This window comes from Triturus cristatus, chromosome 10 (genome assembly GCF_964204655.1).
Source record: "Triturus cristatus chromosome 10, aTriCri1.1, whole genome shotgun sequence".
Taxonomy (NCBI): Eukaryota; Metazoa; Chordata; class Amphibia; order Caudata; family Salamandridae; genus Triturus; species Triturus cristatus.
The window spans coordinates 1239758261-1239784903 of NC_140593.1; the positions used below are offsets into that span (position 1 = coordinate 1239758261).

At 54.1% G+C, this 26643-nt stretch overlaps 1 protein-coding gene across 2 annotated transcripts in view; it reads left to right on the forward strand.

The window, feature by feature from the left end:
- Window positions 1-26643, forward strand: part of MAGIX (MAGI family member, X-linked) — a 463247-nt gene that overhangs the window by 414638 nt on the left and 21966 nt on the right. For both annotated transcript variants that reach the window (XM_085629880.1, XM_085629879.1), the window contains exon 13: window positions 16492-16630. In XM_085629880.1, coding sequence (XP_085486006.1) covers window positions 16492-16630 — 139 coding nt within the window. The remainder of the gene's footprint in view (window positions 1-16491; window positions 16631-26643) is intronic.

The following is a 26643-nucleotide window of genomic DNA, read 5'->3' on the forward strand; positions in this document are numbered from 1 at the left end:
ACTCTCAACACAACCTCACCAGAAACCCTGATACACCCTCAACACAACCCAACTCTCTCTCAAAATAACCCCAGTGCACTCTCAACACACCCTCACCAGAAACCCTGATACACCCTCAACACAACCCAACTCAACTCTCTCTCAAAATAACCCCAGTGCACTCTCAACACAACCTCAACAGAAACCCTGATACACCCTCAACACAACCCAACTCTCTCTCAAAATAACCCCAGTGCACTCTCAACACAACCTCAACAGAAACCCTGATACACCCTCAACACAACCCAACTCTCTCTCAAAATAACCCCAGTGCACTCTCAACACAACCTCAACAGAAACCCTGATACACCCTCAACACAACCCAACTCTCTCTCAAAATAACCCCAGTGCACTCTCAACACAACCTCAACAGAAACCCTGATACAACCTCAACACAACCCAACTCACTCTCAAAATAACCCCAGTGCACTCTCAACACAACCTCAACAGAAACCCTGATACACCCTCAACACAACCCAATTCTCTCTCAAAATAACCCCAGTGCACTCTCAACACAACCTCAACAGAAACCCTGATACAACCTCAACACAACCCAACTCACTCTCAAAATAACCCCAGTGCACTCTCAACACAACCTCAACAGAAACCCTGATACAACCTCAACACAACCCAACTCTCTCTCAAAATAACCCCAGTGCTCTCGCAACACAACCTCAACAGAAACCCTGATACAACCTCAACACAACCCAACTCTCTCTCACAATAACCCCAGTGCATTCGCAACACAACCTCAACAGAAACCCTGATACAACCTCAACACAACCCAACTCTCTCTCAAAATAACCCAGTGCAATCTCAACACAACCTCACCAGAAACCCTGATACAACCTCAACACAACCCAACTCTCTCTCAAAATAACCCCAGTGCAATCTCAACACAACCTCAACAGAAACCCTGATACAACCTCAACACAACCCAACTCTCTCTCAAAATAACCCCAGTGCACTCTCAACACAACCTCAACAGAAACCCTGATACCACCTCAACACAACCCAACTCTCTCTCAAAATAACCCCAGTGCAATCTCAACACAACCTCAACAAAAACCCTGATACACCCTCATCACAACCCAACTCTCTCTCAAAATAACCCCAGTGCTCTCTCAACACAACCTCAACAGAAACCCTGATACAACCTCAACACAACCCAACTCACTCTCAAAATAACCCCAGTGCTCTCTCAACACAACCTCAACAGAAACCCTGATACAACCTCAACACAACCCAACTCTCTCTCACAATAACCCCAGTGCAATCTCAACACAACCTCAACAGAAACCCTGATACACCCTCAACACAACCCAACTCACTCTCACAATAACCCCAGTGCTCTCTCAACACAACCTCAACAGAAACCCTGATACAACCTCAACACAACCCAACTGTCTCTCAAAATAACCCCAGTGCTCTCTCAACACAACCTCAACAGAAACCCTGATACAACCTCAACACAACCCAACTCTCTCTCACAATAACCCCAGTGCTCTCTCAACACAACCTCAACAGAAAACCTGATACAACCTCAACACAACTCAACTCTCTCTCAAAATAACCCCAGTGCTCTCTCAACACAACCTCAACAGAAACCCTGTTACAACCTCAACACAACCCAACTCTCTCTCACAATAACCCCAGTGCACTCTCAACACAACCTCACCAGAAACCCTGATACAACCTCAACACAACCCAACTCTCTCTCAAAATAACCCCAGTGCACTCTCAACACAACCTCACCAGAAACCCTGATACACCCTCAACACAACCCAACTCAACTCTCTCTCAAAATAACCCCAGCGCACTCTCAACACAACCTCAACAGAAACCCTGATACACCCTCAACACAACCCAACTCTCTCTCAAAATAACCCCAGTGCACTCTCAACACAACCTCAACAGAAACCCTGATACACCCTCAACACAACCCAACTCTCTCTCAAAATAACCCCAGAGCACTCTCAACACAACCTCAACAGAAACCCTGATACACCCTCAACACAACCCAACTCTCTCTCAAAATAACCCCAGTGCACTCTCAACACAACCTCAACAGAAACCCTGATACACCCTCAACACAACCCAACTCTCTCTCAAAATAACCCCAGTGCACTCTCAACACAACCTCAACAGAAACCCTGATACAACCTCAACACAACCCAACTCACTCTCAAAATAACCCCAGTGCACTCTCAACACAACCTCAACAGAAACCCTGATACAACCTCAACACAACCCAACTCTCTCTCAAAATAACCCCAGTGCTCTCTCAACACAACCTCAACAGAAGCCCTGATACAACCTCAACACAACCCAACTCTCTCTCACAATAACCCCAGTGCATTCGCAACACAACCTCAACAGAAACCCTGATACAACCTCAACACAACCCAACTCTCTCTCAAAATAACCCAGTGCAATCTCAACACAACCTCACCAGAAACCCTGATACAACCTCAACACAACCCAACTCTCTCTCAAAATAACCCCAGTGCAATCTCAACACAACCTCAACAGAAACCCTGATACAACCTCAACACAACCCAACCCTCTCTCAAAATAACCCCAGTGCACTCTCTACACAACCTCAACAGAAACCCTGATACCACCTCAACACAACCCAACTCTCTCTCAAAATAACCCCAGTGCAATCTCAACACAACCTCAACAAAAACCCTGATACACCCTCAACACAACCCAACTCTCTCTCAAAATAACCCCAGTGCACTCTCAACACAACCTCAACAGAAACCCTGATACAACCTCAACACAACCCAACTCACTCTCAAAATAACCCCAGTGCTCTCTCAACACAACCTCAACAGAAACCCTGATACAACCTCAACACAACCCAACTCTCTCTCACAATAACCCCAGTGCTCTCTCAACACAACCTCAACAGAATTCCTGATACAACCTCAACACAACCCAACTCTCTCAAAATAACCCCAGTGCAATCTCAACAAAACCTCAACAGAAACCCTGATACAACCTCAACACAACCCAACTCTCTCTCACAATAACCCCAGTGCTCTCTCAACACAACCTCAACAGAAACCCTGATACAACCTCAACACAACTCAACTCTCTCTCAAAATAACCCCAGTGCTCTCTCAACACAACCTCAACAGAAACCCTGTTACAACCTCAACATAACCCAACTCTCTCTCACAATAACCCCAGTGCACTCTCAACACAACCTCACCAGAAACCCTGATACAACCTCAACACAACCCAACTCTCTCTCAAAATAACCCCAGTGCACTCTCAACAGAACCTCAACAGAAACCCTGATAGACCCTCAACACAGCCCAACTCTCTCTCAAAATAACCCCAGTGCACTCTCAACACAACCTCAACAGAAACCCTGATACAACCTCAACACAACCCAACTCTCTCTCAAAATAACCCCATTGCACTCTCAACACAACCTCAACAGAAACCATGATACAATCTCAACACAACCCAACTCTCTCTCAAAATAACCCCAGTTCAATCTCAACACAACCACAACAGAAACCCTGATACACCCTCAACACAACCCAACTCTCTCTCAAAATAACCCCAGTGCAATCTCAACACAACCTCAACTGAAACCCTGATACATCCTCAACACAACCCAACTCTCTCTCAAAATAACCCCAGTGCAATCTCAACACAACCTCAACAGAAACCCTGATACATCCTCAACACAACCCAACTCTCTCTCAAAATAACCCCAGTGCAATCTCAACACAACCTCAATAGAAACCCTGATACATCCTCAACACAACCCAACTCTCTCTCAAAATAACCCCAGTGCACTCTCAACACAACCTCAACAGAAACCCCGATACAACCTCAATACAACCCAACTCTCTCTCAAAATAACCCCAGTGCACTCTCAACACAACCTCAACACAACCCAACTCACTCTCAAAATAACCCCAGTGCACTCTCAACACAACCTCAACAGAAACCCTGATACACCCTCTACACACAATAGCACACCCTCAACACAACCCCAATACACCCACAACACAACCCCAATACACCCTAAACACAACACATCTAACTCTCAACACAACACAACTCACCCTAAACACAACTCCAATACACCCTCAACACACCCTCAACACAACTCCAATACACCCTCAACACAACTCAACTTACCCTCAACACAACCCAGACACACCCTCAACACAACCCCGAGATACCCTCAACACAACCCAACTCATCCTCAACACAACCCTGATACACCCTCAACACAACCCCAGCACCCTCTTACACACACTCTTCCCTTTCTCTCTAACGCTCTCTTATATCTCTTCTCTCCCCTCTGACTTCCTGACCCTCCCAACCCCTCTTCTCTCCCCTCCCAACCCCGTCTCAATAATCCTCTCTTCTCTCCTCTCTCTCTCTGCTCCTTCCACCACCCTCTCGCTCCACTCTGTCGTCCATTTATTGCTTCCTCCTCTTCCGTTCCTTCTCCTATTTCTTCCCGTTTGTCTGCCCCCCTCTCTCCCCTCCCCACCCACCCTCATGCTGTTGTAGACCTGTGCGTGTTTATCTGGCCCTGGCAGCTGGCCATGCTTTTCATCAGTGCCACGAAGTGCCAGCTGGTGCCATTCCCTTCTGTACCCAGCATGCACACGTGCCAAGGGGCGGGGCGGGCTCTGTGCACCCGAATACACCCTGCTCAGGAGTGCAGGTTCAGTGCTCAAATGCACTGCGCTGGACAAGGTTGCAGTGTACCCATAATGCACCTGGGCGCGAGGGGTGAGCCTGCTGTGTACCCAGCATGCACTCTGCCCAGAACGGGATCCTTTGTGTGCCCTGGACCAGCCTGCGCTCAGGAACAATCCCCCTGTCTACCCTACAGGCACCGTGCTCATGGCGGCTTCCTTTGTGTCCCAGGATGCACCGGTGCCCAAGAGGGGTGCCTTCGTGTTGTGCAACATCCATCTGTCCTCAGGGAGTGGCATGTTTGAGTACCCAGCAGCATGCACCCATGCTCAGGAGCAGTTCACTCTGTGTACCCAGCATGCACCTGTGTTTCAGAGGGGTATCCTATGTGTACCCAGCTGCACCTGTGCTCGGGAGCAGTTCACTCTGTGTACCCAGCATGCACCTGTGTTCAGGAGCAGTTCACTCTGTGTACCCAGCATGCACCTGTGCTCAGGAGCAGTTCACTCTGTGTACCCAGCATGCACCTGTGCTCAGGCGAAGTTCACTCTGTGTACCCAGCATGCACCTGTGCTCAGGAGCAGTTCTCTGTGTGTACCCAGCATGCACCTGTGTTCCAGAGGGGTATCCTATGTGTACCCAGCATGCACCTGTGCTCAGGAGCAGTTCACTCTGTGCACCCAGCATGCACCTGTGCTCAGGAGGGATACTCTCGATGTACCCCCCATTAGGGGAGCGCTCTCTGTTCTGGGTGAAATCAGGTCAGCTGACTCTGTGCGTCTATCCGGAGTAAGCATCCAGCCCTCTTTCTACTTCCGGTTCCTGCCTCCTCTCTGAAGCCCCGGCCCACCCTCGAGCTGTGGCCTGTCCTGTGTCTGTGGTCTCTGTGGCGTTACAAGGCTCAGTACTGTCGTGTACGGATCCTTCTCCAGTACAGGGGTCAGGCTCCTCACCCCTTATAAGGAATCCAGAGCCGAACATGGCGGCAGAAGCCTCATGATAGTGCGGAGAGTATGGGGTCCACAGCGGGCAGGGGTGGGCAGTCTGCATATGGGCCATAGAAGCCCCATAAGGAACCAATCTACCCAGTGGGAGAACGTGGGTAAATATGTGTGCTGCCCACACATCCGGTGCCAGTGCCTCAGACTGCAAGATGCCTCGTGCCCTCACCCAGGGCTTGCTCGAAGGGGTCAGGCTGGTCAAGTGGGCTCACTGTCTGCGCTGCCACGAATGCCTAAAACCCACCTCAAGGCAGTCTTCGCTCATCAAAGGTGGTACCTCATTCAGGGCACCCAAGTAGCCAGGCCCGATGCCAGCTCCAAGACATCAGGGTCTCTGGTATCCTGCCCGAGTGCTGGTGCTCTGCCGCGCTCCGTGCTGGGCAGTCGCTTCTCCTGCGTTGCTCCACCAGCTCCTCTGAAGACCCTTCGCTTGCATCAGTGGCCCAAGCTGTGGTCACGAGGGCCAGCTGTTGGCCATTGTGCGGACCCTATGAAAGTCTCTGGCCTGAGTTGTCCCAGGCCGTGCTTTGTGTCCCGTGTGGGCTCCTGTGGAAGGGGTGCACCAGACGTCTTGACTGGACCTACCCGGGAGGGGTCTCCAGCTCAAGTTCTGCCTCCTTCCCTGGGACAGTAGAAGACATTCTAACTTGGGGGCATATTAGCAACAAAATGCGATAATTATCGCAATCCTCGTTTAGCGAGGTTTCTATTATCGCTGGATTACATCGCCCTGTTAGCGGCGTATTATCAACTCGCCGACAATAGGCGATGTAAAATCCAGCGATAGGGGTGATAACCTGCGATAGCGGGAGAAATCCTGCGATAAAAATATAGCGATATGAAAAAGCTTGCTAATACGCAAGTGTAGTCTTAACCCATCAATCCACCTCCCATTGGAAAGATGGTTAAGTCAGGTTTTCAACAGAAGTTAAATTTCTGCGATAACCGCGGTTAGCGCGAGTTTTATTATCGCCTGGCGGGTCAGGGGCTGCATTGATAATAGGGCAATGTTGAGTTTGCGACTATTTTAATGGAGTTTAAGTAAGGAACGCCTGCCTTGCATGTCATTAGCGGTAAATATCGCTGACAAGCAAGGCGATGGAAAAAGTGCCTGAAAGCTTGCGCTAACGCATGTTAGCGCAGGCTTGCTACTAGGGCGATGAAGATATCGCCGCTTTTTCGGCAAAAAGTGCCGCAAAAGCGGCGATATTGCCCTTGATAACATGCCCCTTGGTTGTTTCTTCACCTGCCCTGAGAGGCGGAAAACTGCCCACACCTGTGACTAGTCCTGCATCTGCCTTGTTGCCTCCACCAGCAGTACTGACAGGGCTTCCATGGCACCCATTTACTGTCTCCCAAGTCCTAGTGTCACATATGGAGCAGGTGCCACAGTGCCCGTTGGTGGCTGGGGTGACCCATTGGCATTTCCTCCTGACTGACTGTCCCACCTTTGCTCACTCCTGCTTGGCATGATCCATTCATCCCAACACCGCTTGCACATCTTCCGCTTGCAGTGAAGACCACTTGGGACCTACTTGCACCAGATTTGTGAATCAAAATGGCCGCCGCCTGATGACAGCCTGGGCCGCCCTTTAGATATGGGAGCCGCTCCTCGTTATCGACGATGCATTCTGAAAGGTGAGCATCACAACATGTGCTCCTTATATACTGTTGAGAGAATGGATCCCTAACTAGGATTTTATAGAACCAAAAGCAGCTTGCAGCTTAGCAATGCTGAGTAAATTACGGGAAATCCATCCCTAAGGGGCCGATTCCGATCCGGGTCGGAAAGCACTCCAACCGAGTCGGATCCAGAGTGTTTTCTGACCGAGCCGGACCCCTACAGTCCGACCGAGCGAGTACGATGCGCACGTATGCTGTCAGACTCGGTTCGGTCGGACTCCCATAGAAGTCAATGGGAGCCAGTTGTACGACGCGTACATGCTCTCTGTTGGAAAGGCGTTCGCCGGAGGGGGGTTCGATGCCCGTCTTGCCCACCCCTTTGACCCACCTCTCCCACGTAGGCCGAACTAGGCGCGCACACCCTGATATACACTACGAACAGAGTGACACCACACGTATTCTTTGCAGGACGATAGGTCTTTTTTTATCGATGATTTTCAAGGGATCTTTATGATCCAAGATGCAAGTAGTACAGCAGTGGCACGAAGTACCACAAATCGGTCGTGGGGAATGGGGGTAGCGGGACAGTCTTTCAAGATAGTGTCTCTGCGAAATACCCTGCGGATAGCTCACAATCCTCGAGCTGGAGGGTGTCGATTCTCTGGGCAATCTCTTACCGAGTCGTCCTCAAGGGGAGCGCCGCGAGTCTCTCAGCAGGCACAGGTGGTCGGAGTTCGGGAGCCGCGATTCCGTCAGCAAGGCTCAGATGGTTCAATAGCTGGGGGCCGCGAGTCACTCAGCAGGCCCAGGTGGTTCAGTGCTCGGGAGCCGCGACCTCGTCAGCAGGGCTCAGATGGTTCGATAGCAAGAGGCCGCGAGTCACTCAGCAGGCCCAGGTGGTTCCGTGCTCGGGAGCCGTGACCTCGTCAGCAGGGCTCAGATGGTTCAATAGCAAGAGGCCGCGAGTCACTCAGCAGGCCCAGGTGACTTCAGCGTTCAGGAGCCGCGACAGCGTCAGCAGGCTCGGATGGTTCCAGGTCTTCTCTCCCTTCGTTTCTCCGGCACCCCTTGTTATACTCCGCTTGCTCTTTGAAGTCCGGGGTCCTCGCAGAGGGGGGACTGGGGTGACGGAGGGGGTTCGGCGGGATTTCCTGCCGCTCACTTCTTTGGTCTTTTCAGGTGGGTCTGGGAGGGACCCCAGACGCTTGGCAGGGGAGGCGCCTGCTCCCCAGGGGCCTGGTGGCCGATCGAGTCTTCCCGGGGAAGGCGACCCGAGGTGTGACTGGGCTGGCGCCTTTGGGTCTGGCTCGAGGGTTCCCGCTCCCCCGGTCGGACATGCGTGGTAGGGTGTCGAGTCTGTCATGGCTTTGGCCGGCCCTCGGATCTGGGTGGCTGGGGCGGCCGGAGTCGGAGATGTTGTGTCTTGAGGGTGGTTGCAGGTTGGCTGGATGATTGGGAGGGCAACGCCGTGAGGCCGGTCTCACACGCGCCCCCCCAGCTGAAAGGCGTGGAGAACTACCCATCCACTGGGGGATTCTCCTCGCCGAAGCGGAAGAACCGGGACAGGCCGTCGGCGTTGGCATGATCCGCCCCGGGGCGATGTTCGACAGTGAAATCCATCCCTTGGAGAGAGATGGACCATCGTAGTAGCTTGGGGTTCTCCCCCCTCATCTGCATGAGCCACCGCAAGGACCGGTGGTCCGTCTGTACTCGGAAATGGGTTCCGAACAAGTAGGGCCGTAGTTTCTTGAGGGCCCAGACTACGGCAAAGGTCTCTCGTTCTATAGTACTCCAACGCTGCTCTCGCGGCAGCAGCCTTCGGCTGATGAAGGCTATGGGCTGATCGATGCCCTTGTCATCGAACTGCGAGAGGACGGCCCCGATGCCGTGTTCGGAGGCGTCGGTCTGGACCACAAACTCTTGGGAGTAGTCGGGGGCCTTGAGTACGGGGGCGGTGCACATGGCGGTTTTCAAGGCGTCGAACGCCTGCTGGCACGGGGTGGTCCACTGCACCTTCTTCGGAAGCTTTTTGGAGGTCAACTCCGTGAGGGGCCCCGCGATACTACCATAGTTTTTAATGAACCTCCGGTAGTACCCTGTAAGGCCCAGGAAGGCCCGGACCACCGTCTGCGTGGTGGGGGGCTCCCAGGACTTGATGGCGTCGATCTTCGGTTGGAGGGGGGCGACCTGGCCGCTGCCCACCTGATGCCCCAGGTAGACCACGGAGCCTTGCCCGAGCTGGCATTTGCTGGCTTTCACTGTTAGGCCGGCTTGGCGCAGGGCCATGAGTACTTGTCGGAGGTGCTGGAGATGCTCGTGCCATTGAGAGCTGAATACGGCGATGTCGTCAAGGTATGCTGCGCTGAACTCCTCGAGTCCGGCCAGGACCTTGTTCACCAACCGCTGGAATGTGGCCGGGGCGTTCTTCATCCCGAACGGCATGACCCTGAAGCGGTAGTGGCCATCTGGTGTGGAAAAGGCAGAGCGTTCTTTCGCTCCCTCCGTGAGAGCAATCTGCCAGTATCCGCAGGTCAGGTCGAAAGTGCTGAGGAACCGGGCGGCCCCCAGGCGGTCGATGAGTTCGTCGGCGCGGGGGATAGGGTGAGCGTCTGCCCGGGTGACCGCATTGAGCCCCCGGTAGTCCACACAGAATCTTAGTTCGGGGGCGACCCCCGGGGAAGCCGCCTTCGGGACCAGGACCACCGGGCTGGCCCAGGGGCTGTCGGAGGGTTCGATTACTCCAAGGGTGAGCATCTTCTGTACCTCGGTCTTGATGCAGGTGCGGACCCGGTCAGGCACCCGGTAGGCTCGGTGTCTCACAGGCGGGCTGTCGCCGGTGTCCACGTTGTGGACACACCAGTCGGTGACCCTTGGAATGAGGGAGAAGAGGTCTGCGAATTGTCTGAGCAGCTGGCGGCAGTCGTCGGACTGTTGGGGAGTGAGGGTGGTTGAAAGTCGTACTCCCTCCACGGAGCCATCCAGGTCTTTAGCGCACAGGGGGTCAGGCAGGGGTTCGGTGTCTTCTTCCGCCCCATCATCGGTGGCCAGTAGCAAACTTAATTCCGTTCTCACAAAGTGGGGCTTGAGACGGTTCACGTGGAGAACCCGGAGGGGGTTCCGGGGGGACTGTACATCGACCAGGTACGTGACCTGGCTCTTCCGCTCGATCACCTTGAAGGGACCAGTCCATTTGTCTTGTAGGGCGCAGGGCTTCACCGGGGCCATGACCCAAACCTGCTGGCCCGGCTGGAACTCGACCAGGGTTGCGTTCTGGTCATACCAGCGCTTCATTTCTTCTTGGCTGGCCTCGAGGTTAGCCTCTGCGAGTTCTCTGAATTTCCTCGTCTGGTTGCGGAGCGCCAGGATGTAGCGGAACACATCAGGGGGTGTCCCCCAGGGGCTTGTCTCCCAGCCCTCTTTGACCAGGCTCAGGGGCCCTCGGACGGGATGTCCGTATAGCAGTTCGAAAGGGCTGAACCCCATAGACTTTTGGGGAACTTCTCGGTATGCGAACAGGAGGCAAGGGAGGAGGACGTCCCATTTCCGGCGCAGGGGCTCTTCGAGGCCCAGGATCATTCCCTTTAGGGTACGGTTGAAGCGTTCCACTAGGCCGTTGCCCTGGGGGTGGTAGGGGGTCGTGAACTTATACGTGACTCCCCACTGCTGCCACAGGGACTTCATGTAGCGGGATATAAAGTTAGTGCCGCGATCACTCACAACCTCGCGGGGAAATCCGACACGGGAGAAGATCCCCATGAGAGCTCGGCCCACCACGGGAGCCGTCACGGTGCGGAGGGGGATGGCCTCGGGGTAGCGGGTGGCATGGTCCACCAGGACAAGGATGAACCTGTGGCCCTGGGCGGTCTTCGGATCCAGGGGTCCCACGATGTTGATGCCGACCCGCTCGAACGGGGTACTCACAACGGGGAACGGTTGTAAGGGAGCTTTGCGTTTTCCGCCACTCTTCCCACTGCCCTGGCAGGTGAGGCAGGATTTGCAGTGTACTTCTACATTCGCTCGCATCTTGGGCCAATAGAAGTGGGTAACCAATCGCTGATATGTCTTGTCTTGGCCTAAGTGTCCTGCCAAGGGTACATCGTGGGCCAGGCCCAGGAGGAAGCTCCGGAAACGCAGGGGTACCACCAGTACCCGGGCTGCGCCTAGCTCGGCGGACTTTTGCTCGCTGTATAGGAGGCCATTGTCCCAATAGAACCAATGGGTTCCGGTTCGGTCACCGGCGGCCTGGGCTTCGGCTTGTTGTCTGAGTCCCACGAGGGAGGGGCAAGTGGCCTGTTCCTGGCAGAATTCTTCCCGGGAGGGCCCCCCCTCACAGCGCCACTGGCCCATCTCGGGCAGTTCTCCGAGCTCAGTCAGGGCCTCCGGGGCGGAAGGTTCTGGCCCTTCTCCCGGGTTAGTGTCCTCTTCTCCCTCCGAAGGAGGGTTGTCCGCTTCTGGTAGAGTGTCCCGGCTCTCGGGGATAGTGTTCGGTAGGAGGGCCTCACTGCCCTCGGAGAGAGGCAATCGCGCGGTCATGGAGCGCGTGGTGGCGCAGACCCATTCTGGTAGGCCCATCATCTACAGATGGGCTCTTCGTTCTACTTGCCACCACGGGGAACTCTCCAGGTCATTGCCCAGGAGGCAGTCTACGGGCTGTGATGTCCGGACCGCTACCTTCAGTTCTCCGGAGACCCCTCCCCACTCGAAGGGCACCAGCGCCATCTGGCAGAGGCTCTCAGAATTGTCGGAGGATACGACCGGACAGAGGGCACCGGTTAGGATCTGGTCTTCGGAAATTAGGCTGCGGTGGACATCGGTGACACTCGCCCCGGTGTCGCGGAGGCCCTCGACTCGGTGGCCGTTGATGGTCACTTGCTGTCGGTATTTCTTTGTTTTGGCGGGCAAGGGTGTCCCGGGGACCATTTCTCGATCACCAAGGGAGACCAGGGCCATGGCCGCCGGTTCCCATTCTTCGGAGTCCTCCATCTCTTCCCCCAGAGCTACGGAGGCCATCTGCCGGGCCGGGGGGTTGGTCGTTGTGGTTCGCTGATACTGGGGACACTGGGGGTCATTGGCGTAGTGTCCGGGCCGTTGGCAGCGGAAGCAGGTGATCCTAGCTCGTGGACCTAGCCGTCCTGCGACTCCGGTGCTTGCTGGAGACGGGGCTGAACCCGCCGCTGGTGGGCTGCTGGGGGGGCTGGTTGAGGACCCCCCGGGGAAGTCTCTTGGTCGGCCGTGGTTCCCTCCGCCCCTCTGGCGGGGGGGGGGCCTTGATTGTGGCGGCCGTAGTCCCCCACGGGGCCTCGGGTGGCTCGGGTATTCACCCAACGATCAGCCTCAGCGGCCAGTTTCCGAGGGTCGGTGAGTTTGCTGTCCAGGAGATGCTGGCACAGTTCTACAAAGCAATTGCCCGCTAAATATTCCCAGGCAATCAGATCAAACAGTTCTTCGAAGGTGGAGACCTTGCTGCCCTTGATCCACCCGTCCAAGGCTCGGCTGTAAAAGTTCACGTATTCTACCCACGTGGTGCCCGGTATCTTCTTACAATCTCGGAACCGTTGTCGGTACATTTCGGGGGTGAGTCCATACCGGCCCACGAGGGCTTCCTTCATGTGGCTGTAGGAGTTCATGACCGTGGAGGGCAGATCTAGCAGGGTGTCTCTTCCTTCGCTTAAGAACCGGCCCCATAGGCCAGCCCCCCAATCCTTCTGCGGGACTCGGTGAGAGGTCATGGCGACTTCGTAGGCCTTAAACCACTGCTGGATATCGTCGTTCTTGTAATACTCTTTTACCACATCCTTGGGGATGTGGACTTTGGTTTCCCCGGTGGGAGCGGGCGGTGGATTCCCGGGTGGCTGTGACTTTTCGTTTTTAGCCCGCCACTCGATCTCCTTCAGGCTGCGTTCATGTTCTAGCTGGAGCTTCTTTTCGTCGTGCTCTCTTTGGCGTCTCTTCTCTTCGAGTTCCCCTTGTAGCCGTAACTGCTCGACGGCCAACTTCTTCTCTGCTAGTTTTAGTTCTCCCTCGATTTTTAGTTTTGCCAGTTCAAGTTCGTGGTTGCGGCTTCTCTCTCGGTCCGCTAGCTCCTCGGGGGACAGGTTCCCCTCTGGCCCGTTGTTTCTCGCCGGGATGCTTTGTGGTTCATGGGCAGAGTCTCCTTCCGTTTGGGTCGGGGGCGCCCCCGTCTCGACCCAGGTTTTCAATACTTTCTGGAAGTCTTCCTTTGTGCTTAATCCGGTGGTAGCGATGCCAAGGTCTTTGCAAAACTGTTTTAATTCTCTATGTGTGTAATAGTCCAATTGATCCTCTCGGAACGGTGAGCTTATTTCGGTACCTGCGGCACCCAGGGAGGTTTCTCCTTCCATCTCTGTTTGGTAGTGTGTCAGTCGTTTACTGCACGCTCTCTTTCGGTGTCGGCTCGGATCCCGTCGTCTGCCACGAAATGTTGGAAAGGCGTTCGCCGGAGGGGGGTTCGATGCCCGTCTTGCCCACCCCTTTGACCCACCTCTCCCACGTAGGCCGAACTAGGCGCGCACACCCTGATATACACTACGAACAGAGTGACACCACACGTATTCTTTGTAGGACGATAGGTCTTTTTTTATCGATGATTTTCAAGGGATCTTTATGATCCAAGATGCAAGTAGTACAGCAGTGGCACGAAGTACCACAAATCGGTCGTGGGGAATGGGGGTAGCGGGACCGTCTTTCAAGATAGTGTCCCTGCGAAATACCCTGCGGATAGCTCACAATCCTCGAGCTGGAGGGTGTCGATTCTCTGGGCGATCTCTTACCGAGTCGTCCTCAAGGGGAGCGCCGCGAGTCTCTCAGCAGGCACAGGTGGTCGGAGTTCGGGAGCCGCGATTCCGTCAGCAAGGCTCAGATGGTTCAATAGCTGGGGGCCGCGAGTCACTCAGCAGGCCCAGGTGGTTCAGTGCTCGGGAGCCGCGACCTCGTCAGCAGGGCTCAGATGGTTCGATAGCAAGAGGCCGCGAGTCACTCAGCAGGCCCAGGTGGTTCCGTGCTCGGGAGCCGTGACCTCGTCAGCAGGGCTCAGATGGTTCAATAGCAAGAGGCCGCGAGTCACTCAGCAGGCCCAGGTGACTTCAGCGTTCAGGAGCCGCGACAGTGTCAGCAGGCTCGGATGGTTCCAGGTCTTCTCTCCCTTCGTTTCTCCGGCACCCCTTGTTATACTCTGCTTGCTCTTTGAAGTCCGGGGTCCTCGCATAGGGGAGACTGGGGTGACGGAGGGGGTTCGGCAGGATTTCCTGCCGCTCACTTCTTTGGTCTTTTCAGGTGGGTCTGGGAGGGACCCCAGACGCTCGGCAGGGGAGGCGCCTGCTCCCCAGGGGCCTGGTGGCCGATCGAGTCTTCCCGGGGAAGGCGACCCGAGGTGTGACTGGGCTGGCGCCTTTGGGTCTGGCTCGAGGGTTCCCGCTTCCCCGGTCGGACATGCGTGGTAGGGTGTCGAATCTGTCAGGGCTCTGGCCGGCCCTCGGATCTGGGTGGCTGGGGCGGCCGGAGTCGGAGATGTCGTGTCTTGAGGGTGGTTGCAGGTTGGCTGGATGATTGGGAGGGCAACGCCGTGAGGCCGGTCTCACACTCTCCCATTGACTGAATGGGTACGTCTCGAACAAGTGCGCTCCCTACAGTGGGTACGCATTGGTGCCATCCGCACCGTACATGCCTGTGTTGGGGAGACCCAGTGTGCGAGTCGTACGGCTGCGGGTGTCGGGGGGTCCGACGCGGACACCCGAAGTCTGACTCCGGGAGCTTTTGCGAGCCGGACACTCCGGCTCGCACAGGCTGTCCGACGCGTGCATCGTACTGGCTCGGTCATGAATCGCATCCATTGCACGCCACGGTTAGCTTACGACCGAGACGCACGGAGCAGTTCGGACCCGGAAACGACTCGGTCAGTGAATTTCATGTAGCTCGCATCGTACTGGCTCGCTCGTACAGCTGTACAAGTCGGCCATAAAACACGCGTACGGCTCGTAGTTTTCCGGCCGGATCGCGTTCGGTGCCCTTCCGACCCGGATCGGAATCGGCCCCTTAGTGTAGAGGTAAGACCCCCTGTAGGCTAAACTCTAGCACTGACAGTTCAATATGGGGTAAGACCCCTCGTAGGACTAAACTCTAGTGCTGATGGTTCATTATGGGGTAAGACCCTTTAAAGAGCTAAACTCTAGTGTGATGGTTCAGTATGGGAGAGGACCCTTCGTAGTTCTTAACTCTAGCACTGATGGTTCAGTACCGCATAAGGCCCTTCATAGGCGTAAACTCTAGTGTGATGGTTCGGCATGGAATAAGACCCTTCACATTCCTATACTCTAGCACTGATGGTTCAGTACAGCAAAAGGCCCTTCATAGTCGTAAACTCTGGTGTGAAGGTTCAATACGGGATAAGGACCTTCCTAGGCGTAAACTCTAGTGTGATGGTTCAATACGGGATAAGGACCTTCGTAGGCGTAAACTCTAGTGTGATGGTTCGGCATGGGAAAAGGCCCTTCGATGATGTACGTTCCCACATTCTGCTGTGACCTGTCCTTTCAGGGCATCCTAGTGGGATTGCAGAACACATGCACACCCCACTTGACAAGGACACCCCACTTATCCATACCAAGTGAGAGGGGGCAAGTTATAAGGATGATGGACAGATAGCCGAAAGTAGAGCATAGTAAACCCTGCAGACGTCTTTAACATATCCTTTCCTCTCTCCCCTCATGCAGGGGTCCCCATCGTGCCCCTATGTGTCTATCCTTGTGCAAGGGCGTCTATGGTGTCCCTGTGTCTCACCCTTTCAACCAGGGTCTCCAGCTTGTACCTCTCACCTTGTGCAGGGATCTCTATTGTGCGGCTGTCTCTCTCCATGTCCAGACGGTCTCTATGGTGTACATGTGTCTCATCCCTTTTGCAAGTGTCTTTATTGTGTCCCTATATCTTTCACCTTCTTTAAGAGTCTGTACCATGTCCCCATGTCTCTCCACTTGTGCAGAAGCCTCTAACATGTTCTCTGTGTATCTCCCCATCTGCAGGGATGTGCCCCTGTGTCTCCCACCTTCTTCTGGGGCTCTAACTTGTTTCTGTGTCTCTCCTCATGTCCTGAGGTTTCTAAGATGTCCCTGTGTCTCTTCCCATGTTCTCGCAGGTCAGTGACCAGCTCATGGAGATCAATGGCACAAGCACAGCGGGCATGAGCCACGCCGAGGCCGTGGAGCAGATCCGCAGCGGGGGCAACAAGATCAAATTAGTCTTGAGGAGAGGAAATGGCTATATACCTGACTCTGGTGAGTGCTGCGCATGAGCGCCAGGTGGAGCCTGGAGTGAGGTCTACTTTGGGGGTGAACGCTGGGGAGTGAGCACTGGGGAAGCCTGAGGTGTGGTCTGAAGGAAAGTGCGGGGTGGTCACCAGAGGAGCCTGGGGTGAGTTGGGGGGAATGAACGCTAGGGGGCTGCGGGGTGAGGTCTGGAGGAGAGCAAAGTGGAGGAAGCAGCGGAGGAGGCTGGGGTGACCTCTGTGGCTTCTGTTCCCTGGAGTCCACGTGACGCCTTATGTCCACTAACTCTCTTGCAGTCTGTTTCCAGTCGATACCTCCTCTATCAAAATTATTATTCTAAATGCTTACTCCCCTCAAGTAAAGTTGCCCAGAGTCTAAATACACCTACTCACCCATCTATATGACACCCACATAGCAGCCAGTACCTGCTTCTTCACAGCCAAGGAACCCCACACTCCATAACCACCCAGTAATTCTGACTTGTAACACCCAACGACCAGAATCTGATCACTCAGATTGTAATCCTCAGAGCTGAGATACCAGGTATCAAAAATAATCTTCATTTCACCCCAAATTACAACAATAATGAATCCTAGCCAAGGCTCCCCATATCTGCTTCTGGGTGACCTGTAGAATAAGGATGACCAAACACCACTGACGAAAGGTCTCTCTATGGACTATCAGTTAATCCAGGTTGACCAATCACCTCAATGTTTCGACCGTAGTTGACCAACACCTCCTTATGTGCTATGTGTTGGCCATCATTGACCAAACGCCTCCTTGTGTCCCATGTGTTGGCCATCATTGACCAAACGCTTCCTTGTATCCCATGTGTTGGCCATCATTGACCGAAGCCTCCTTGTGTCCCATGTGTTGGCCATCATTGATCAAGCGCCTTTTTGTGTCCCATGTGTTGGCCATCGATAACCAAACGCCTCCTTGTGTGCTATGTGTTGGCCATCATTGACCAAAAGTCTCCTTGTATCTCATGTGTTGGCCATCATTGACCAAACGCCTCCTTGCGTCCCATGTGTTGGCCATCATTGACCAAACGTCTCCTTGTGTCCTATGTGTTAGCCTCCTTGTGTCCCATGTGTTGGCCATCATTGATCAAGCGCCTTTTTGTGTCCCATGTGTTGGCCATCGATAACCAAACCCCTCCTTGTGTGCTATGTGTTGGCCATCATTGACCAAAAGTCTCCTTGTATCTCATGTGTTGGCCACCATTGACCAAACGCCTCCTTGCGTCCCATGTGTTGGCCATCATTGACCAAACGTCTCCTTGTGTCCTATGTGTTGGCCATCATTGACCAAATGTCTCCTTGTGTGCCATGTGTTGGCCATCATTGATCAAATGCCTCATTGTGTCCCATGTGTTTGCCATCAATGCCCAAACACCTCCTTGTGTCCCATGTGTTGGCCATCGATGACCAAACGTCTCCTTGTGTGCTATATGTTGGCCATCGTTGACCAAAGGCCTCCTTTTGTCCCATGTGTTGGCCATCATTGACCAAATGTCTCCTTGTGTCCCATGTGTTGGCTGCCATTAACCAAACGCCTCCTTGTGTCCCATGTGTTGGCCATCATTGACCAAACGCCTCCTTGTGTCCAATGTGTTGGCCATCATTGACCAAACGTCTCCTTGTGTCCCATGTTTTGGCCATCATTGACCGTAGCTTCTTTGTGTCCTATGTGTTGGCCATCATTGACCAAAGCTTCCTTGTGTCCCATGTGTTGGCCATCATTGACTGAAGCCTCCTTGTGTCCCATGTGTTGGCCATCATTGACCAAACGCCTCCTTGTGTCCCATGTGTTGGCCATCATTGATCAAGTGCCTTTTTGTGTCCCTTGTGTTGGCCATTGATAACCGTACACCTCCTTGTGTGCTATGTGTTGGCCATCATTGACCAAAAGTCTCCTTGTATCTCATGTGTTGGCCATCATTGACCAAACGCCTCCTTGCGTCCCATGTGTTGGCCATCATTGACCAAACGTCTCCTTGTGTCCCATGTGTTGGCCATCATTGACCGTAGCTTCTTTGTGTCCTATGTGTTGGCCATCATTGACCGAAGCTTCCTTGTGTCCCATGTGTTGGCCATCATTGACCGAAGCCTCCTTGTGTCCCATGTGTTGGCCATCATTGATCAAGCACATTTTTGTGTCCCATGTGTTGGCCATTGATAACCAAACGCCTCCTTGTGTGATATGTGTTGGCCATCATTGACCGAAGCCTCCTTGTGTCCCATGTGTTGGCCATCATTGACCAAACGCCTCCTTGTGTCCCATGTGTTGGCCATCATTGATCAAGTGCCTTTTTGTGTCCCTTGTGTTGGCCATTGATAACCGTACACCTCCTTGTGTGCTATGTGTTGGCCATCATTGACCAAAAGTCTCCTTGTATCTCATGTGTTGGCCATCATTGACCAAACGCCTCCTTGCGTCCCATGTGTTGGCCATCATTGACCAAACGTCTCCTTGTGTCCCATGTGTTGGCCATCATTGACCGTAGCTTCTTTGTGTCCTATGTGTTGGCCATCATTGACCGAAGCTTCCTTGTGTCCCATGTGTTGGCCATCATTGACCGAAGCCTCCTTGTGTCCCATGTGTTGGCCATCATTGATCAAGCGCATTTTTGTGTCCCATGTGTTGGCCATTGATAACCAAACGCCTCCTTGTGTCCCATGTGTTGGTCATCATTGACCGAAACCTCCTTGTGTCCCATGTGTTGGCCATCATTGACCAAACGTCTCCTTGTGTCCCATGTGTTGGCCATCATTGCCCAAATGTCTGCTTGTGTCCCATGTGTTGGCCTTCATTGACCGAAGCCTCCTTGTGTCCCATGTGTTGGCCATCATTGACAAAACGTCTCCTTGTGTCCCAAGTGTTGGCCATCATTGACCAAATGTCTCCTTGTGTCCCATGTGTTGGCCATCATTGACCGAATGCCTCCTTGTGTCCCATGTGTTGGCATCAATGCCCAAATGCCTTCTTGTGTCCCATGTGTTAGTCATCGTTGACCAAACGTCTCCTTGTGTGCTATTTGTTGGCCATCGATGACCAAAGGCCTCCTTATGTCCCATGTGTTGGCCATCATTTACCAAATGTCTCCCTGTGTCCCATGTGTTGGCTGCCATTGACCAAACGCCTCCTTGTGTCCCATGTGTTGGCCATCATTGACCAAACGCCTCCTTGTGTCCCATGTGTTGGCCATCATTGACCAAATGTCTCCTTTTGTCCCATGTGTTGGCCACCATTGACCAAACGCCTCCTTGTGTCCCATGTGTTGGCCATCATTGACCAAACACCTCCTTGTGTCCCATGTGTTGGCCATCATTGACCAAACGCCTCCTTGTGTGCTATGTGTTGGCAATTGTTGACCAAACGCCTATTTGTGTGGTATGTGTTGGCCATCGTTGACCAAATGCCTCCTTGTGTGCTATGTGTTGGCCATCAATAATCAAACGCCTCCCTGTGAGCTGTGTGTTGGCCATCATTGACCAAACGCCTCCTCGCATGCTATGTGTCGGACATCATTGACCAAATGCCTCCTTGTGTGCTATGTGTTGGCCATTGTTGACCAAAGGTCTCCTTGTTAGAAGTTGGCTTGGCATATGCTGTCCACTAGTTATAGTGGGCACCTTGTACCAGTCCAAACAAACCTTTTTGATGATAGGTTTAAAGACAACCTTTATTGAAAGTTATCCTAGTGGTAGCTATGGAGAGCAGCCTTCGGGCTAAGTCTTCAAGGAGTGTAAAGCAGCTTGGTTTACCAGATTATAACCTCTTGAATCACTAAATAAAAGAAGAACCACACAAGGTATATATAAAATATATGTATTTATTTCTAAACACTCACTACTTATCTCTTTATGAGATTAGAGTCCAAGATACACAATAATACAGTTCTAAAACGACAGTAAATAGCACAATATACAATGGGCCCTAGGGGCGGACCAAATCATATATTAAGAAAGTGGTATAAGAACCACGATTTGACTAGACACAGTGCCTAGAGCACGTAGAATCGCTAGGACCCCAAGGAACCACCCAAGGTAGTGACACAGGAGAACCATGGGGGATGCGTGCAGTGTGAGAACACAGGTGCGAGCCCTGTACTATTCTATGGGAAAGTCACAGTTGGAATTTTAGAAGTTAAGGAGACTTAGGAGAGGACTTTAAGCAAACCCCTGTAGACTTAGGGTGTTCTAGGGCCAGCACCCACGGGAGCACCGGAGTACTCGACTTACCTCACCCAGGGAAGCCGGGTGCATAGGTGTCGGGAATCGTCGTTGATTTCAATGGCGATCTGCTGCAAAGTGCTGCTGCCGGGAAGAAGAAAAGTGTCCGGTGTGATCCAAACTAGGATTGAAGATCAGAAGATATTGAAAGCAGAGGGGACAGAGTCTGTGTCACTTGCCAGTGACCAGGGGCACGATAGACGAATGCCCACCGATGCCGGGTGCTTCAGGTGCGAAGAGGTGAAGCTTGACTCTGCAGCTACGAGGACCAGGAGGCATCGACGATGACCAGGAGCTGGATTCGAGCTGTCCCACGAAGGATGTCGAGTGCTGCGGTGTCGGTGCTAGCATTGAACACAACAAGCCTTGGCAACAGCAACCCACGCAGGAAGAGAAAAGATGCTTTGGTGCGGACCAGCAAGGTCCTGGGGACTCCCCAAGCGATGGAGAGTCAGGGCACGTCTGATGCAACCAGGGAAGCCCAATCAGAATTAAAGCTGCCTTCACATCGACCCACCAGTCGACGGACCAGGGATCGCGAAGAGACCTCGAGAGAAAACACAAAGGGCCAGCTCATGGAACACTCATGGAGTGTAGGCGGGCAATCTTCTGTGGAATTACTGCTCGGGTCAGGGCTACAAGTAACCCAAAGCTCAGCTGCAGGAGTCACTGGAAAGCTGATGCTTCTGCAAAGTGACGGGGGTTCGGGTTGCACGGTCGCCACGAGGGATACGAGCCTCAGACTTGCTGTGGGCACTGATCGACCTTTAAGACCACAGAAAACCCACCTCCTGTGCTGCAAAGTTCTTCGGAGTTCTCAGGAGCTTCGGAGATGCAAACCGGACAGATGCGTTTTTGGTGCCTGCCTTGCAGGGGAGTAACTCCTCTACTCCAAGGGAGATTCTTCTGTCATCTAGTTAAATGCAGATTGTTGAAGTTCCAGGATTCAGTATCAGAGTTTCGTCCAGGTAAATCTAAAGTCCTGTTGCCAGGGGTTCCTATCTTATACCCAAGGAAGGGGTGGGACAAACTCTAGGGACCCACCTATGGGAGGGTCAGGAAAGAGGGGTGGCTACACCCATTTCCTTTGTCCAGTTTTGCACCAGAGCAGGGGCAGGTAGCCCCTGCAACTGGTTTGAGCTGGAGTATGCACAGGGACACCAAATGTGCCCCCAGTGCTGAACTTCAAAGCACTCTGTTAGCTGGTACCGGGTATACTGGTGCTGTCATGTCTCTCCCTCTAGACGCGTGGGATCATACTCCCACACCAGTTACTGGTGTGGGGGTATTATTCCAAGGTGTTAGACACCAAACACGACATGTTTCCGTGCAGCCAGTCCAAAGTTAGCATTTACCGTTTGGTTATAATGCACTTAAGAGTATATGGTTTGGCTGCATCACAAACAACCCCGGAATAAAGGTTCCGAAAGCTGCAGAGGGGCTCTGCTCATGCAGGGGCACCCTCTCACATGAAACCCAGCGCCCTGCCTTCAGGATTAGTAAGGCCTGCCATAGGGGTGACTGATAGGTTTATATGTCTCACGTGCCAAGCCAGCGGAAAAAGTGGTGGGAAGCGCAAGGCTCCGCTACAACCCTTCCCCGTGGTTAGTACCCCCTTTGAGCGGGTGGGGATCGACATCGCGGGACCCCTGGATCCCAGAACCGCCCAGGGCCACCGTTTCATCCTCGTCCTGGTGGACCATGCCACCCGCTACCCCGAGGCCATTCCCCTCCACACCGTGACGGCCCCCGTGGTGGGCCGGGCCTTGATGGGGATCTTCTCCCGCGTGGGGTTCCCTCGCGAAGTTGTGAGTGATCGTGGCACGAACTTTATCTCCAAGTACATGAGGTCCTTGTTGCAACAATGCGGGGTGTCATACAAATTCACCACCCCATACCACCCCCAAGGCAATGGCCTAGTCAAACGATTTAACCGGACCCTCAAAGGAATGATCATGGGCCTCGAAGAACCCCTTCGCCGGAAATGGGACGTCCTCCTCCCTTGCCTCCTGTTCGCCTACCGGGAAGTTCCCCAAAAATCCCTGGGGTTCAGCCCATTCGAATTACTCTACGGACACCCCGTCCGGGGACCCCTGAGCCTGGTCAAAGAAGGCTGGGAGACGGCTCCCCGGGGAACCCCTCCCGATGTATTCCGCTATATCCTGGCGCTCCGCAACCAGACCCGGAAGTGCCGGGAGCTCGCCGAGGCAAACCTCGAGGCTAGCCAAGAAGAGATGAAGCGCTGGTATGACCAAAATGCCACGCTGGTCGAGTTTCAGCCGGGCCAACAGGTCTGGGTAATGGCCCCGGGGAAACCCTGCGCCCTCCAAGACAGATGGACTGGACCCTTCAAAGTGGTCGAGCGGAAGAGCTAAGTCACGTATCTAGTGGACGTTCAGTCTCCTCGGAACCCCCTCCGGGTCCTCCACGTGAACCGCCTCAAACCCCACTTCGTGAGGACGGAGTTGAGTTTGCTCCTAGCCACCGACGATGGAACTGAAGAAGACACAGAGCCCCTTCCGGACCCCCTGTGTGCCAAGGAGAAAGATGGCTCCGTGGACTGCCGCCAGCTATTGAGACAATTCACAGACCTCTTCTCCCTCACCCCTAGTGTCACCGACTGGTGCGTCCACGACGCGGACACCGGAGACAGCCCGCCGGTCAGACACCGAGCCTACTGAGTCCCTGACCGTGTCCGGACCTGCATCCAGAAAGAAGTAGCCAAGATGCTAGCCCTAGGGGTGATTGAACCCTCCGACAGCCCATGGGCCAGCCCGGTAGTACTGGTCCCTAAGGCAGCAGCCCCTGGTGTCGCCCCCGAACTAAGATTCTGCGTAGACTACCGGGGACTCAATGCGGTCACCCGAGCGGACGCTCGCCCTATCCCCCGCGCAGACTAACTCATTGACCGCCTCGGGGCTGCTCGCTACCTCCGCACCTTCGACCTGACCTGCGGATACTGGCAAATTGCGCTCACCGAGGGAGCCAAGGAGCGGTCCGCCTTCTCCACTCCGGATGGGCACTACCGCTTCAGAGTCATGCCTTTTGGGATGAAAAATGCCCCGGCCACCTTCCAGCGGCTGGTGAACCGGGTTCTGGCCGGGCTAGAGGGGTTCAGCGCAGCGTACCTAGACGACATCGCCGTATTCAGCTCCCAATGGACCGAACACCTCCAGCACCTCCGACAAGTACTGATGACCCTGCGCCAAGCAGGCCTAAACATCAAAGCCAGCAAGTGCCAAATTGGACAGGGCTCAGTGACCTATCTGGGACACCAGGTAGGAAGCGGGCAGGTCGCCCCCCTCCAGCCGAAGATCGACGCCATCTTGTCCTGGGAACCCCCCACGACCCAAACAGAAGTCCGGGCCTTCCTAGGCCTCACCGGTTACTACCGGAGGTTTATTAAAAACTATGGCAGCATCGCCGGCCCATTCACAGAGTTAACCTCCAAAAAACACCCGAAGAAAGTGCAGTGGACTCCCCCGTGCCAAGAAGCGTTCGACGCCTTGAAAGCCGCGATATGTACCGCTCCGGTACTCGAAGCCCCCGACTACTCTCAGGAATTTGTGGTTCAGACGAACGCTTCGGAGCACGGCATCGGGGCAGTCCTCTCACAATTCAACGACAAAGGCATAGATCAGCCCATCGCCTTCATCAGCCGAAGGTTACTACCTCGGGAACAACGGTGGAGCACCATTGAAAGAGAGACCTTCGCAGTAGTCTGGGCCCTCAAGAAGCTACGGCCCTATTTGTTCGGAACCCACTTCCGAGTTCAAACGGATCATCGACCCTTACGGTGGCTGATGCAAATGAGAGGAGAAAACCCCAAACTGCTACGATGGTCAATCTCCCTCCTGGGGATGGACTTCACTGTAGAGCATCGCCCCGGGGCTGACCACGCCAACGCCAACGGCCTGTCCCGATTCTTCCACTTCAGCGAGGAGAACCCCCAAGTGGATGGGTAGTTCTCCCCGCCTTTCAGCTGGGGGGGGCACGTGTGAGACCGGCCTCGTGGCGTGGACCCTCCCGACCAGTAAGCAACCCTGCAACCACCCCTGATCCACCCCGGTATCACAGACTTCCGGCCACCATGGCCCAATAAACCCGATGACCGGCCCGGGCCACAGCAAAACCCAAGACACTACCACGCATGCCGGCCAAGGGAGAGAGAAACCCCCCAAGCAAGACCGGGAGGCGCCGTCTCTGTCACACCCCTGATCTCCTTCCCAAGGAGGGTTTCGATCGACCACCAGGCCCCCGGTGAGCGGGCGCCTCGCATGCTGGGCGTCTGGAGTCCCTCCTAGACCAACGTGAACAGATCAAAGGGCCGAGCGGCAGGAAATCCCAACACACCGCCCCCGGGCACCCAGACCCCTCTCTGCGAGAGCTCCGGACTTCAAAGAGGAGGGGGAGTATAACAAGGGGTGCTGGAGGGACAGGCGGCAGAGAAGACCTGGACCTCCGAGAGCCCTGCTGACCTGGTCGCGGCTCGACCGACATCTGAACCCAAGGACGCTACCGGAGCCCTGCTGTCGCAGCCCCTCGAACTCTGGAACCACCTCAGCCCTGCTGACGCTGTCGCGGCTCCTCAAACTCTGAAACCATCTGAGCCCTGCTGACGCTGTCGCAGCTCCTCGAACTCTGAAACCATCTGAGCCCTGCTGACGCTGTCGCGGCTCCTCGAACTCTGAAACCATCTGAGCCCTGCTGACGCTGTCGCGGCTCCTCGACCCCTGAAACCATCGGAGCCCTGCTGACGCCGTCGCGGCTCCCGAGAATCGGATACCACCTGTGCCTCCTGAGAGACTCGCGGCGTTTCTATCCAGAAGGAACGGCAGAGATTGCCGAGTGCACCCGAATCCCCCAGCTCGAGGACTGAGAGCTGCGCGACGGATACTCCACAAGAGACACTGACCCACAGACTGTCCCGCTACCCCACTACCCCCATCACGACACCACCACTGCTGGTGGCATTGATTCAACGGCTGTATCACGGATCATAAAGATCCCCGGAACTTATCGATAAAGAATAATATCTCCCTGAGAACTACTGTGTGGTGTCCCTCTGTTGAATAGTGTGAGCTCAGCGGGTACGATCCTAGGAACGAGACCCTTCTAGGAAGGGCCTCTTCACCCACGCTCGGCCTAACTTAGGAAAGGTGGGTCAAAGGGTTGTCAGGAACATATTCTGAAGCCGCCCGGAGAACACCCTTCAAACATTGTGCATTGATATGGAGAGATATAGTGAACCTATATCTCAGTAAGGGGTGCAAGCACACCCCTACCCAGGCTGCAGTAGCAGACCTGTGGTGTCATTTTGGAGTGCTTCCCAAGGGTAGCATAATACATGCTTCAGCCCCTGGTAGGCCTCTGGGGTACCTATGCCCTGGGTACATAGTATACCATATACTAGGGACTTATTAGGGTACCCCAGAATCCAATCTGGAGTGTACCTAAAGTACATGCAATCAATTTAGAGAGGAAGCAGCTAGACTGGGGTCCTGGTTAGCAGGGCCCCAGCCAGACTAAAGTAAAATAACAGTGATACAGCAGCAAAAAGTGGGGGTAGCCATAAGAAGCAGATCCTACTCTCCTACACTTAGCACAACAACAGATTGAGAAAACACACAAACCCCAGGTGTACAGTTTGCCCGCAGCTTCTTGACGCTCGTACACAGACCTGCGGGGTTATATTAGATGAACAGGAAGATACAAAATGACCTCACTGTCAAAAGCAGTAACTCACTCACCTCTCTACGTACAATACAAATCTGTGGTTTACAC